A 13,482-nucleotide genomic window follows, 5' to 3' on the forward strand; every position below is an offset into this window, starting at 1 on the left:
TATGGCAGGGACACAGGCATTTTGATCAACATCACTAATGAATACAGAATTCATATGCAGCTTGTCACTGCTCTCGAGCTCTGAGTCACACAGATGCAGTCTAAATAAGACTGATGAGACAACTATTGTTGAAGATTATATAGTTTTGACAGTTGACAAAAATAACTCAGTATTATTGTCAGTAGTTAATAAACAAAAATAAAACTCAGCCACACAGCGCAATGCCCACGTTTCCTACTGTCCCTCCAAATATTTTTTTTTGAATTATTTCTGCTTGGGCTGTTTAACAACAGAAAAACAATGTCGGTGTTTCTGTAATACTGAACTACGACCTAAGTATTTTTATTTAAATAGATGCTATGGAAAGGCCAATTTACTGCAAAGTTTCTCCTAGGATATCAGAGGCCTTCATACATTAAGCCCCACACCTCTCTTTGATGAAGACAATCAACTCTGTGCCTCAGTTTCCTCACCTGTCCAGAGGTGATAAGTGATTTGTCACAGGTCCCCCCATGATGGACGGCAGAGCCAGACACAGCCTCATGCTGTGGGCTCCCTGTTCTGTGGATTAACCACTAGGCTACCCTCCCATATAGCAGGGGAATGTTGTTGGGAGAGTTGGGCCAGGAAGGAGAGACATCTCACCTTCCAACTCTACTAACGTATCCTTCTACATCAAATGCCTGTCTGAATTTATTACCACATGCAATTAACGTGTAGCACACGATCACAAATGCTGCACATCCTCACACTTTTCCAGCACTCCATTTCAAAGGTAATTATTTCAGTTCTGCATTTCTCCTCCTCTTATTTTGTCCTCTGCAACTGAACATAGCACACCCCTCCATTCAGTTTCCCTGAGGTCACTGTTTTCTACGATGGCTGCTGCTCTTCCTTCTGGAGTCTCTTCCTTTTGGCTTCTCTTCTTATTAAACTCAGCTGGTTTCATGAAATATGGGAGAAAAATGAGAGGCAAGAGCAGCCTGCATCTTTGCTCAGCAGAACACGAAGCTTTCGTCAGGTGCCTAAAAAAATGTAAGTCCATGCTGGCTGCACTTTATCAAGTAATTTTCTTCAGACTTACAAAACTTCTCCTCCTCTGTGAGTGACAGGGTCAACCACCAACATTTATATTATTAAAGATCTGTGTTCCAGTTCCCCCTGGGGACTCGACAACCAGCGCATAGATAAGTCACAAGTTCCAGCACCTTACAGTGTACGCAGAATTTATCCCAGGTTTCAATGGCTGCTATCCCTTGATGTTGGTTTTTTTTTTTTTTTTTTAACTTGAGCATCCGTGAATAAAACTGAAAAAATGAATGTTGTGTTTAAAACCATGTGGTTACTTACTTGACTGAAAGGAAGAACTGGCTGCACTGCAAGATCTAAGCCTGCAACACTGTATTAGGCATGCTGCTCTTCCACTTACGTTATTTAAAGTGGATCTATAGCTGCCCACATGACAAATTAATATTGTTCTGCAGTAGTTAGGTGCTTGGCATCACATTTTTGAAGCATCTACAGGCCTTCGGGGCTGAAAGTGTTCACATCTTCAGCAATCTATAATGGTTCCTCTAGAGGCCAGCATTTGCTTCACAATGAAACATGCCTCCATAAATCAGACTGCAGAAGTGGTACTTGAGTACGTCACCATCTATCTTAGCAGTTTCTCTGAAGGATGTTGGGTAAAGATCATCTCTCGGCACTGCAACCAGGGGAAGGACCATCACAGTTGGCATTGACAAAGCATGTGCTACTTAAAACTGAAGACACACTAAGTCTATGAGAAAAACACATCCTGCTGGTGTTAGCATGCCTCAGGCAGTGGTAGAAGCTTCAGCAACTCATCTTCAAAAGGCAGAGAGCCAGGGCTCTAGAAACCTGCAAAAATTGGCTAAGCCTGCAGTCTTCATTTTTTTCAAGTTGAGCATCTTCAAAGTCTACAATTCTAACTGTAGGGCACAGCAGCTGCCACTGCAGATTTGATCCTCTCAGCTTTTGGCAGCTCTCAACTTGAAATTCTAGCAAAAGAATTTTTCAAGTTGCTATTATTGCCTGTCATGGATTTATAAATATTGTGCACTATCTGCTGTGGCATGGCTCTCATGGGACGCCAGTGCATGCCAAAAGCATAACAGAATGAAAAACAGTTCCTATTCTTCAAATAAATGCTAATTTTTTTAACTGTGCTCACACGATGTGTTTGGTGATCAGCTTCAATAGTACAGAATATATATCAGAGGGAAAAAAGCTGATTGTCTTTTCCAGCAGTATTCAGCTGCTACTTTCATTAAGCTTGTTTAATTACATTCCAGATGCTAATTTGCAAGTCGATACCAGAGGGTGCAGGACAGTTTGCCTTTGAATCATTTTTCTGTGATGTGATGGTCTTACAGCACACCACTACCCTTCAGTAGCCCTAGCAAGATATTCTGACAATTAGTGTAAAAGCAAGCAGCATTGATCTTGACAGAAAAATATTAATCTTCTACCCATTTTAATGAATTAATCTCCAGAAATTTTAAACTTATCATTCCAGTGTGACACCAATTGACAGTTTTTATGTTTGTATCACGTAATGCAAAAACATGCTGCATTTTGAACTGAGCAAACAACGTCTCATCTAACAGAACTATGACGACTGCGTGTTCCTTGTTTATTTTTGATATTGTTGAATTTTCCACCAGGTAGAACAACCTATTTTGGGGGGGTGGGGTTTAAAATGTAGTGTTAAAGTTAGACATTTTAACCTGTTTGCTGTAGATTTAAAAAAGAAAAGAAAAAAGAACGATCGCTAAAAAAGTAAAATTGAGTTATCACATGGCTCTTAAGCTGTATTACTTATTCTGACAGGATATTACACACATTAACCAGCTGAACACCCAATGAAAACAAAGAGGGTTATATTGTATGCTCATCTCCAGACCTCAATGTCCATTTCAACAAGCTGGTAGAATACATTTCTACATGCTTGATACACAACGAACTCCTGCCATTTAAGGTCGACTATAACGATAATTTAATTAAGTTGACCTTTTCAGGTAGAAAAAAAAAATGGAAATTTACCAACTTTCGGCACTTTTTAAGCTATTACACTAAAAAATGGGGTAAAAAAAACAAGAAAAAGAAAGAAATTTGCCAACCAGTAGAAAATGAAAAATTAAGTTCTTCCCTTAAAATGGCAAAAAAAAAATACTTAAGTTTTGAGACCACACTATGCTACAGCTATTATTTTTAAGTTATCCCTATGAATAGTGCACACACCAAATGTAGGTATGCAGAAGACTGGAAAACCCACTACCATTGTGCACCAATTTCGGTGACACAAGTTCCAGAAGCAGAGATTCAACTTTCATATTTCATGGATTTTTCTACTGACTCTTAATGCTGTAGGTTAAGGAGTCTGACTTTCCAATTAAGAATATTCCAAATTTCGGCAACATTGCTTATGCATCCTAGACACAACGTCCTGTTTTCTTGGGTGCTCCCTGCAGCATAGTAGCAGCATTAAAATCTTTTTGCAGTCTCATAATTAAAAGAACAGTAACTGCTTCATATATAGTAACAAGGGAAGACATATAACTCCGTTTTTTATTTACTTATGCAGCCTCTCATCCATTGCAAACCCATTAAACCATTTTTTGTTTTTACAAATCATTAATTATAAATTTTTAATCAGTTGTTAATACACAAGAAGTTAGTCCAAAGACAAGCTAACAGAATAAAGATATTTTACTTACAATTTTAATTTTAAATTATTAATGTAAGGTAGGAATTCAGTAGCATCACAGAATCATGCTATGCTACTAAAACTACATACCTTGTCCACTAGGACTTTAAAAACTGGTCCACAGCAGAGATGCTAGCTGGATCAGGAAAGTTTTCCAAATTTCACTAAAGTTAAATCAACCTTTTCCTTCACTACCAGTGCAATTTGCATGAATACTAAATATGTTTAAATAATTTTACAGCTACGTTTTAGGTTCCAATGAAATTTATGAAAAACGACTGCAATTCTGTGTGTTACGAGTCATTTTTAATCTACTTCAAACTCTCAATTTGGTATTCAATTCTCATTTTTTTCTTTAACATGGAATTATTAATCAACTGCAACTCAAAGGAGTATTCAAGAAAAGTTTGAAGAGATTAATGTGGTTTAAAGAAGAGCCTGACATTATTGAGGCATTTTACCATGCAGAATCAAGGAAGCCTCTTAATTCTTTTACAGTTTTATTTTCATCAATAACTGCAGGTACCTGTGATTTTACTCTCTTTTTTAGTTGAATGGGCACTGAACAGCAATTGATTTTAAGAAATTCCTAATGTACTTTAGGTGTAAAGGAAGACTATACGTAAACAAAAAATTGTGCAGTGGATGTGTTAATGATAATAAGCAGATATGAGAATGGAACAGCTTATTCTGACATACAGTTTATTCAACACTGGATTGTGACCCTACTGTTCTCAGTATTTACTCAGATGATTCTGCTGCATGATAACAAACCCTTAAACATGTTATTCAGTTTGACAGACAGCACAAAACCTGAAAATGTTTCGATATCTTCGAGGTCTAATTAAAGATTTCTGGAGTGCAGTTACTATTTGAGAGGACAGTCAATTTGAAATGATCAGTTTCCAACAATGAGTTAAAATCAGCTTTACATTCTGCCGATTTTTGTGGTGTTTCACATATTTTTAATAAGTTGACCGTAAAAACCAAGAGAAACAACAGAAGAAATCACTGACTAACAGGAGAAAAAAAAATAAAGAGAATTCTCTCCCCTCTGGTTTTTCAGCTATGATTTTTCACATTTTTTGTGATAGATAAAGTATGGACATAGGAAATACACTCATTACATGGACTGCGTCCCTTTGAATATTTTGACAGCTCTGTAATGAGCCAACACTAAATACAGGGGAGCTGAGAGATGGAGGATATTAAGGATTTTTTTTAAACAAAACTTAAGGACATTCCATATTTCCCATCACATCTCCTTTAATGTACATTAATGTCATCAGAAATACCGAAAGAAAAAAACATCACATTTTCAAAGACCAAAACATTCCTTACCTCCATATCTGGCTTATATTTATCTTCAAATACTGCCATGGCCGCTAATGATCCAGAACCTAAGACAACAAAGTTAAAGGCATGATTTTAATTTGGATGCCGTTAAATGGCTGCTGAATTTCTACATAACACTTTTAAAAGAGAAAGAGTACAAATAAGAAACAGGAACGCACCACCAGTCTCACTTCAGATCATGAAAATACTGACCTTATTTCACCCCACACTATTCAAATGTCTGTTCTCTTAAGGGACAGCACTCATTTTAGCCCACGATTTACCTGCCAGTCCACATAGACTTGGTATAGTCCTATTTTTATTAGCGTAAGTAATCTATGGTAAAATGCTGAAGTATGGCAATGAGGTTATAGAAAGTGAGCAAAACGAATGCCAGAGTTTGTGTTTCCTGTTCCTCTACTACTCCTGGCCCACTTTCAAGCTTTGCTAAGTTGCAGGGTATATCACTAAATACCAAGACACTTAGAAAGAATGGATTGTTTTAATGAGCTGCCCTGGCACAGTCACCTTGACACACGGGGACGAGTGTACCAGCAACAGTAATAGGATAGCTTGCGGCTGCCACCACATTATTTCCCACGTCTACTTTAAAACACTTTATTATGCGGCATTTATTTTGTACCATTATTTTACTCTGTACTTTGAACAGTAACAACTGAATAGACGAAATGACAGATATGGAAACAAGAGTTTAACCTCCCATCTCTGATCCGCTCAAAGGCTGCACTGAAAGGGTATTAATGCAACAAAACCCGTCTTTACCCCAAGCACTGTAACCGCAGGCATTATAAATATACGCTTCCTCCAAATGGGCATAAAAAGCAGCTCAGCACTATTTGAAAATTTAAACTTGCTTTGTTCAGAAAGGAGTGACTCTTTAGGAAGACATCATCTTGTCTATTCAGGGCCCTGACAATATTTCAGGACGCTCTACTTTTGGAGAGTGAATAAAGTTGCCTACAATTTTTTACTCCAATTAGAAGATTTTTTTGGCATTTATTACTTTTTAACTTGTTTTGCATACCACTATCTGTTTAGCTGGGTCACAGAGAAAGCCATATTTTCTATTTAAAATGATTTGTGTACATCGCTTGACCACCTCAATGGTTTAGCGGAAGAAAAAGGCAGCGATTAAACAGTTTCAAATGAGGTGTCCTGCTGATTTTATCAAGTCTGCTGAATGTATAATGAAAAAGGAGAAGCTGACAGTGACACTGTTGAGGAAATACAGACTACCTTATCTGAACCATTTAAGGAGGTCCAATTATAGATCAAATTTAAAGGGTAGAAACAGCAGATTTACAGACACAAATCAATGAACATGGTAATCCCAATGAATATGACAGATATTCCTGTTACAGAATATTGCTGTGGTTGAGGATCATTACCTTTACAGTACCAAATACATCACATCTAAAAGCAGTAGGACGCTCTAAGTGTGTACTTGTATTACAAGCAATGACTATTCATTTGGACCTTGGAGCAATGTATGACTCCATTTTTTAAAAGCTGAAACTGGAAATAAAAAGGATTTTGAGGGGACTGGCAGCAGAACCGAGCTATATAAACATTTATATCAAGAGACAAAACACCGAACAAAAGAAATTGCACTGAACCTCCAATCAAGGTCAAAGTTGTGTTCTGGAGCAGATACGGACTTTTGTTTGTAAATGAAACTCCGAGCGATGCTACTCTAAATGGAATTATACAGAGACAATCCTGAAAGAGTGCTTCAGATCCCACAAGTTCCTCCTTAATTCACACAAAAAACTGCCCTTTGTAGGCATGATGGGGAACCTAAGCAAAAGCTAGAAACCAATATTAAAGAGTGTTTATCCTAGGATGCAGGAGCCCTTGACATGATTATTAACAATGCAACGGCACAGAAGAAAAAATATCCCGGATACAAGAACAAAGGTAATATTTTGAAGGCTTTTTTAAAAAAAGAAACCCTTTTCTTAACTATTATTATATAGTAGAAAATGTTATAAAAGATTATTTTATCTTCTAAATCTTCTATAAACACATCCTATTGTTGTGTAACTTTCTACTGAGTCCTGTGGCACCTTAGCATGTGAATGGGAGCTCTCAGAAAAAAGGACATGGATTGCCAAGGCATCCACTAATTTTACTTAGCACCTGGGGATTCTCTACGCCTTAGTATTGCTCTTCCAGACAAACAACAATCTCACACCAGCACCAAGGGGTGGATGTGACCTTCCACCACTCTTCCAATAATTTGCAGTAAAGAGACACCAAAGAATAACATCCTGAGCGAGTTTGAAGCCCCAAAGATTCAGAACCACCAGACAAAAATGAAGTAAAAACTTAGAAAAGTAAGTTTCAGGACCATAAAAAGCACCAAGTCACAAAACAATGCATAAATTAAACAAACCTCTCTAGGTATAACTATCAAGGTATCGGATTTAAAAGTCAAATTTAAACAATGAATGTAGCTAGCCCCTTAGATGAGGCCTTCAAAGAGACGTTGGAACACCTGGTAAGTTTGGGGACCTGTGTTTTTTTAATGTTAAATTTATTCCAGTGTTCAACCTATAAACATCCAAGAACCAAAGTCCACAAGGGTCCTAATAAAATAGTATGGTGAACTTAAAATCAAACTGTAATGTAAATCCAGAATCCAGTCCTTCTGTTCATCTGTCCTAAGCAGAAGTTTTATGAAGACAGGATCACTCTGACTTGCACTTAATGAAAGGTGTCCCAATAGGAGCCCTACTGCACAGGCCAACATTATGTGAAGAAAAGATGTTGTACAGGTTGCTTGTACAGTTTAGCAGGATTTGGTGGTTTTCTGAGATGCACTGAACTCTCTGAAATGCGCAAGCTGTATTTTTTTTATGTTTATGCATATACCCAAAGACAAGAGAGTTGCAATTTTAGAAATTCAAGTGTTTTTTTTTTATTCTGAGTTCCTCTAACAAAACAAACATCCTTTCCCGCTTGAGAATGTGGATGTGAAGGTATCAGCAAGACATCCGACAACACTGGAGAGGGAGCAGGTCCTCTCAGCCCATCAGTTGAAATGCTTAAGCCAAAACTAATCGAATTTTACAATACAGGCTGCATTCCTGGTGGACAGAAGTGCAAGATATTACATGAGACTCCTCAGTGTTTGTACAGTGGCAGGACTGTTTGCAAGTAAAGCTGCACAACTTCACTGCAGAAATGAGTGACTTCCCAAGGCTGTCTGGTTCCACACATGAGCCAAACCAACCCCCCACGTTCCAAGTATTTTGACTTATGTGTGAAAGATGAACATTATGGACTGGAGTTCAACAATAAAAAAAAAACACAGAACTAAGAAAGAGCTCTGAGTGATTCTCTTATTGCAATGCCCACTGAAAGGACAAAAAAATGAAACAAAGCACAACAGGTATTAACAGGCTATATGGAGCTTATTTGCATTTGGGAACCAAAGTCTGTCTTGTATTTATGTACTTGGTACCATAGAAAATTAAGTTCTGACAAGCACGTTTGGATTTAGGTTGGAAGTTGTTCTAACATTTTCCAAATCAAATGCTGGGAAAGCAAAATAAAAATCCAAACACTGCAAAACAGAATCCATAACGGTGTCTAAGCTAGAAGGGAGAATAACTAAAAGTTCTGGTGAAGTGTTTGAAATCAGGGGGGTAAAATGAACAGGCACAGTGAACTAGTGCTATTCTCGGGTGGACATACTTTGTTTCTGAGAATCTAGACTTTAGTTTTTAGTGAATCTGTAGACCTTCAGTCTACAATACAGCCATATAAATGTGAAACAAGTAACTGGTTTAGCCCATGTTTACTGGAAGGCCTGACAGGGATGAGGCCTCTGTGATGGCATGGAATGGTTTAGATAAAGATACATCTAGATGACCTGCACCCATGCTACAAAAGCCAACCCTTCTTAGCCCCCACTCAACATCCCTAGTCACCTGGTTCAGAAGAAAATTCCTCCCTGAACCCAAATTTGTCTGTTCACTTGACCCTGACCACAGAGGACAGGATGCAATACTCGGCCATCCAAGGGACACGTACTACCTTAGAGTGCCAGTCCCGTCATTGTTTCTGAGCAAGGCCCACAAACAAGTGAGGAACCCCCTCTCCCCTGCCACACACATCTGGCCAACAGTGCACTCTGTGTGTACATACAGGGAGAGAAGCAGTGGGAAAAGGGGAGATATTCCTTGCTGACTCCACAGCTGGCTGAAGCCATGTAGTGTGACATTCACTGCTTTAACGCAGTCACAAATATGACGAGCGCACTGGGGACAATGCATGTCATTCTGTTGCCCTTACGGCCCACAAAGGCAGGTGCTGCACCAGGGCATTCATAGAGTCTCAAGCTCTGGGGCTGGAACCACAACCACCCAGAGAGCCGGAGACGTGGACTCTATCTAGGAGCGTGCTCCCACTTCATAGATAGCATCCAATATAAAGTACTGCCACCGAAAGGTTTAGCATGTCATTTTGTCATACTTTGCAATTTAGTGATTTGTTTAATTTCTAACTAATCACACTCAGTATAATGAACACTATCTATTTGTATTAACGTTAATTATGATGTCTGAATAATCTAGAACCTCGGTGATATGTACTGCCACAGCCTTCCTCTTTCCTTGCTACAAACTCGTGACACAAACATTTATTTTTAAAACAACTATTTGAACATTGCATCATTACCATACTTAATTAATAAGACAGTATTGAAGAATAGGATTTTAAAACTGTTACATATCTCCGGATATGAATACATGAAAAGTTCAACTGCGGTTAGAAAGCCAGTTTTGATTTCTATGACTGATCAGTGCAAGAACCATGGAAACTCAATGAACATCAAGAAAATACCACAGTATAACATTCCCAATTATCTGGAGGCACCCAAATCCTCTCTTCCTTCAGTTTCAAGTAAGCCCCATTTAGTAAGAGGCTTGTTAAAGAACTGCTAATTAACCTAGTATTTAAATAGACAGCCTTGTAGACAGAAAGACATGTTAAAACATACAAATAAATATTTAACTAAAATGGAGGGTTAAATTCTGCACCAAAAATTTTCTATCTGATAAGTAATATGGACACGTACCAAAGGAATGTATTCAAGATCATTATGACTGATATTTAAAATCTATCTTCTGGCATTCCAGAAGACCTCCCCACTGTTAGGAAGAAGAGATACAAAGTGAAATGCATTTGATCCTTTAGTTGTGTAAGGGACAAATTGTGATTTTAACTGCCTCAGTAGTTAACTTTCTTCTTAAACTTTAATATTTAAACTAAAAAAAAAAAAATCCAGATGTTGGAAGTGATTTTTTCCCCTCCCGTTCATAATTAATTGCAGTGGCTTCTTCAGATCACTTTCCTGGAATTTTTAACCAGGACTTTCATTGACAAGAACTTCTTCCTGCTAAGCAGCGTCCGTTTTCAGCATCCAAGGACCTGTTTGCTACCTCAGCCTGCCACGCTGGAGGATGTACACAGCGTTAAGAGAGTAACATTTAGAACTTTCTAATCCATCAGTGTCAGGGCTTCCTGACAGGGCACTTATTCACACACACTCATTGTTATTCAATTTGCTGCTCATTCTAGGTAAAAATTCGGTGCTCTCCACAGCCCCATCGATTGGGATCATTTTTCACTCTGGTTTCTGGCTGAGCGGCCTAGTCTCTTGGTGGTACTGCTTGCTCCGCAGGCCGACATTGCCAATGCATGAAGAGCTGATTTATGAATATGAAACAATGCTGGTACCAAGGGACCAGGTTTAGCCACTAGAGACCACTGGTACATATCTTACTGCTTCCAAAAGCTGAACTACAGACTTCAAGCGGTTTAATTTTATGCATGCATTTCATTATAAGTCTTGGCCAGAAGCTTTCCTAGGCAAGCCAAGCAATCAGACAATCTTGCATCGTTTGCTGAAATCCAATTTTGTCCTTTGTCAGCATAAACAGTTTAATTTGATGTTTTCACTCCTGAGTAAGCACTGAGTATCTTTTAAACCCCTTGTGAGGGAGGACACTACTCTATTCATCCACAATCATGTGTCAGGTCTCAGATATTTTATCACTCACTCCAGATAAAAATAAAAATAAAAATCTCCTTCCCACTTAATGCTGAATTTCTGAAAATTCACTTCTCGCAATACCTTCCACACAGGAAAATACTTCTATTTTTTTTTGTGAGAGCCAAATTGATTCTCTTTGTGGTAAAATTGGAAGATGGAAATACATTCCAACTGTTTCAGTTCTTTTTGGCTTAAACACTGTCTCTCTATACTGGCTGCATTAGGTTTCCTGGTTATAAAAAAGGACAAGCAAAAAGTAATCCCCTTTTATTAAAAAAAATTCTCTACCTGACCATGTTCACCATCCGATGCTCTGTTTCCACATCCCTATCTAAATACAATGTGAATTAAATTTGGTCCAATAAGGAACTGCTGAAACAATCAAAATTTGCATTACTGACTGAACAACCTAGTTAATTTACAGTTGTTGTATGCTAGCTTTTAAAAAGCTGGCTGCCAACATGCAAATTCAGTATAAATAGGGATATGAGAGTGTGCATTAAGAGCAACCTAAAAATTGTTTCTGACGATAACAGTTAAGGATCTGTTGTTCTGAATTTACATACGCACACATGAAGGGTAAGTTGTGTCCCATGGTTCCCATTTCCAGAAGGAATAACACAGTGGCTCAGTAAACCAGTTCTGTATGACAATCTCTTTGTAAAAGGGACACAATGAGATCCGTACAGTGTAACCACAGGTTAAATAAATAAATAAATAAATAAATATTATATATCAGCATGTTCAGATAGGCAAATGCTACAGCATTTCTAAACTATTATCTTTCAACAGAAATGAAGCACTGGAGGTCCAGCATGTGTTTCCTGAGCACTGGGTCCTGCTACCACTCCACTCTTCTCTTTAAAGGTAGCCCAGGCCGCCCCACTCAGACCTTCCACTCCCAGCCACTCCCTGGTATCAGATCGCAGCTTGCTTTTGCAGGTTACAGCAGCATCTTGATCTTGAAGGCAGTATTTACAGACTACTACTATGCATGCTTTAACCAATTTACATTCATTAAGCCTGAAATCATGTACAAAGTCAAGTCTGATTGGTCTAAGGGGCAGACCCAGCATACTGGTGCTGAGTATGCTTGGATAAGGGGAATCCTTTTGCTTATTCTTTTAAACAAGTAACTATGGCACAACACAAAATGAAAAAGTGTTTAGTTGATGTAAACATGTGAAAGGTTATTTCCATTCAACCTGAATTGAATCTGCTAATGGATTCTCTATAGTCAGTATCCGTAAACTGTACCTAGAGTAATACCACTCATTGGCACTTTTGCTTTAAAAGCTTTTAAGTAACTACGTTGATAAAGGAAGCTTGTAACCTTATGCCATAGGTTCATTAATCAATCACTACTTATGGGTGAAGTAATTTATAATTTACTAATGTATTGAGTTTAAAGTAAGAGACAAAATCAGATCAATATTTATATTAGTTTAGATTTGTGCAGTCCTAAATTGGACTATGACATCATATACAACACAATTGTTTCAGGGATTTTCTATGCCAAGTAAATATTTTACCCGTTTCTAAGGTAATGGCACCATCTATTGGTCCAGTACCACCTTTACAGAATTCCTGTAAATTAAACCAAGCTGCACAATCCAGTTAATTTGCTGTTTTATTTTAGCAACTTAAAAGGCATTTAAAACTCTAATTGCTAAGGGGTGTGTGTTCAATATAAATAGGGACATGTTAAATGTTTGTTAATGCATTATCTCTTAATATATTAAATCAGTTGAGAAAGGCCGTAGAGTGCCAAGCAATAAACAGATATGTTTGTCTCTCTCACTAATAAGAAACTGCTAAAAGTCACTGAGAATGGGTATCATCGGAAACTCTTTTCTAAATGGTGTCTGAAATCAGTTATGTATGGATTCAGAATGTATCTAATTTTCAAGCATTCCTATGGAAGAAAAGCAAAAGCAATGAAGCTGTTATTTTTAAATACAAGTTTTTTCACTTGTATGATCAAGGCAGGATCACATTGTTGTCCAAGACCTTTTCATGGAACTTTTATGGAGACCAGCAGTGTTTCAGGACCATGTCAATATAAGATATTCTGATACCTGCACTTCTCAATTCTTAAAGATAAACAGAATCCTACTGCTCCAATAAAAACAGCCCTATTATTCCTGGAAATCCAGTGGGGAATAGTATTAGAGGGGAGTGGGGAGGAAGGATCATAAGCAAGGTCAAATGGACTGGTGAAAAAGAGTTCAATTAACTAGTCTTTAATAAACGTCTAGTTTATCTGCCTATCTACTCATTCATGTGACATTCTACAGAACGAGTAAACTGTAATGGGGGGGGGGGGGGGGGGGGG

The 13,482-nt window shown here is 38.0% G+C and overlaps 1 protein-coding gene across 1 annotated transcript in view; it reads right to left on the reverse strand.

The window, feature by feature from the left end:
- Nucleotides 1–13,482, reverse strand: part of PSMB7 (proteasome subunit beta 7) — a 51,767-nt gene that overhangs the window by 23,829 nt on the left and 14,456 nt on the right. Inside the window, exon 6 of the mRNA XM_019510890.1 lies at nt 5,072–5,130. Within this exon, the coding sequence (XP_019366435.1) occupies nt 5,072–5,130 (59 nt within the window). The remainder of the gene's footprint in view (nt 1–5,071; nt 5,131–13,482) is intronic.

Source organism: Gavialis gangeticus, unplaced genomic scaffold (assembly GCF_001723915.1).
Source record: "Gavialis gangeticus isolate Ggan-Ray unplaced genomic scaffold, GavGan_comp1, whole genome shotgun sequence".
NCBI classification, from domain to species: Eukaryota; Metazoa; Chordata; order Crocodylia; family Gavialidae; genus Gavialis; species Gavialis gangeticus.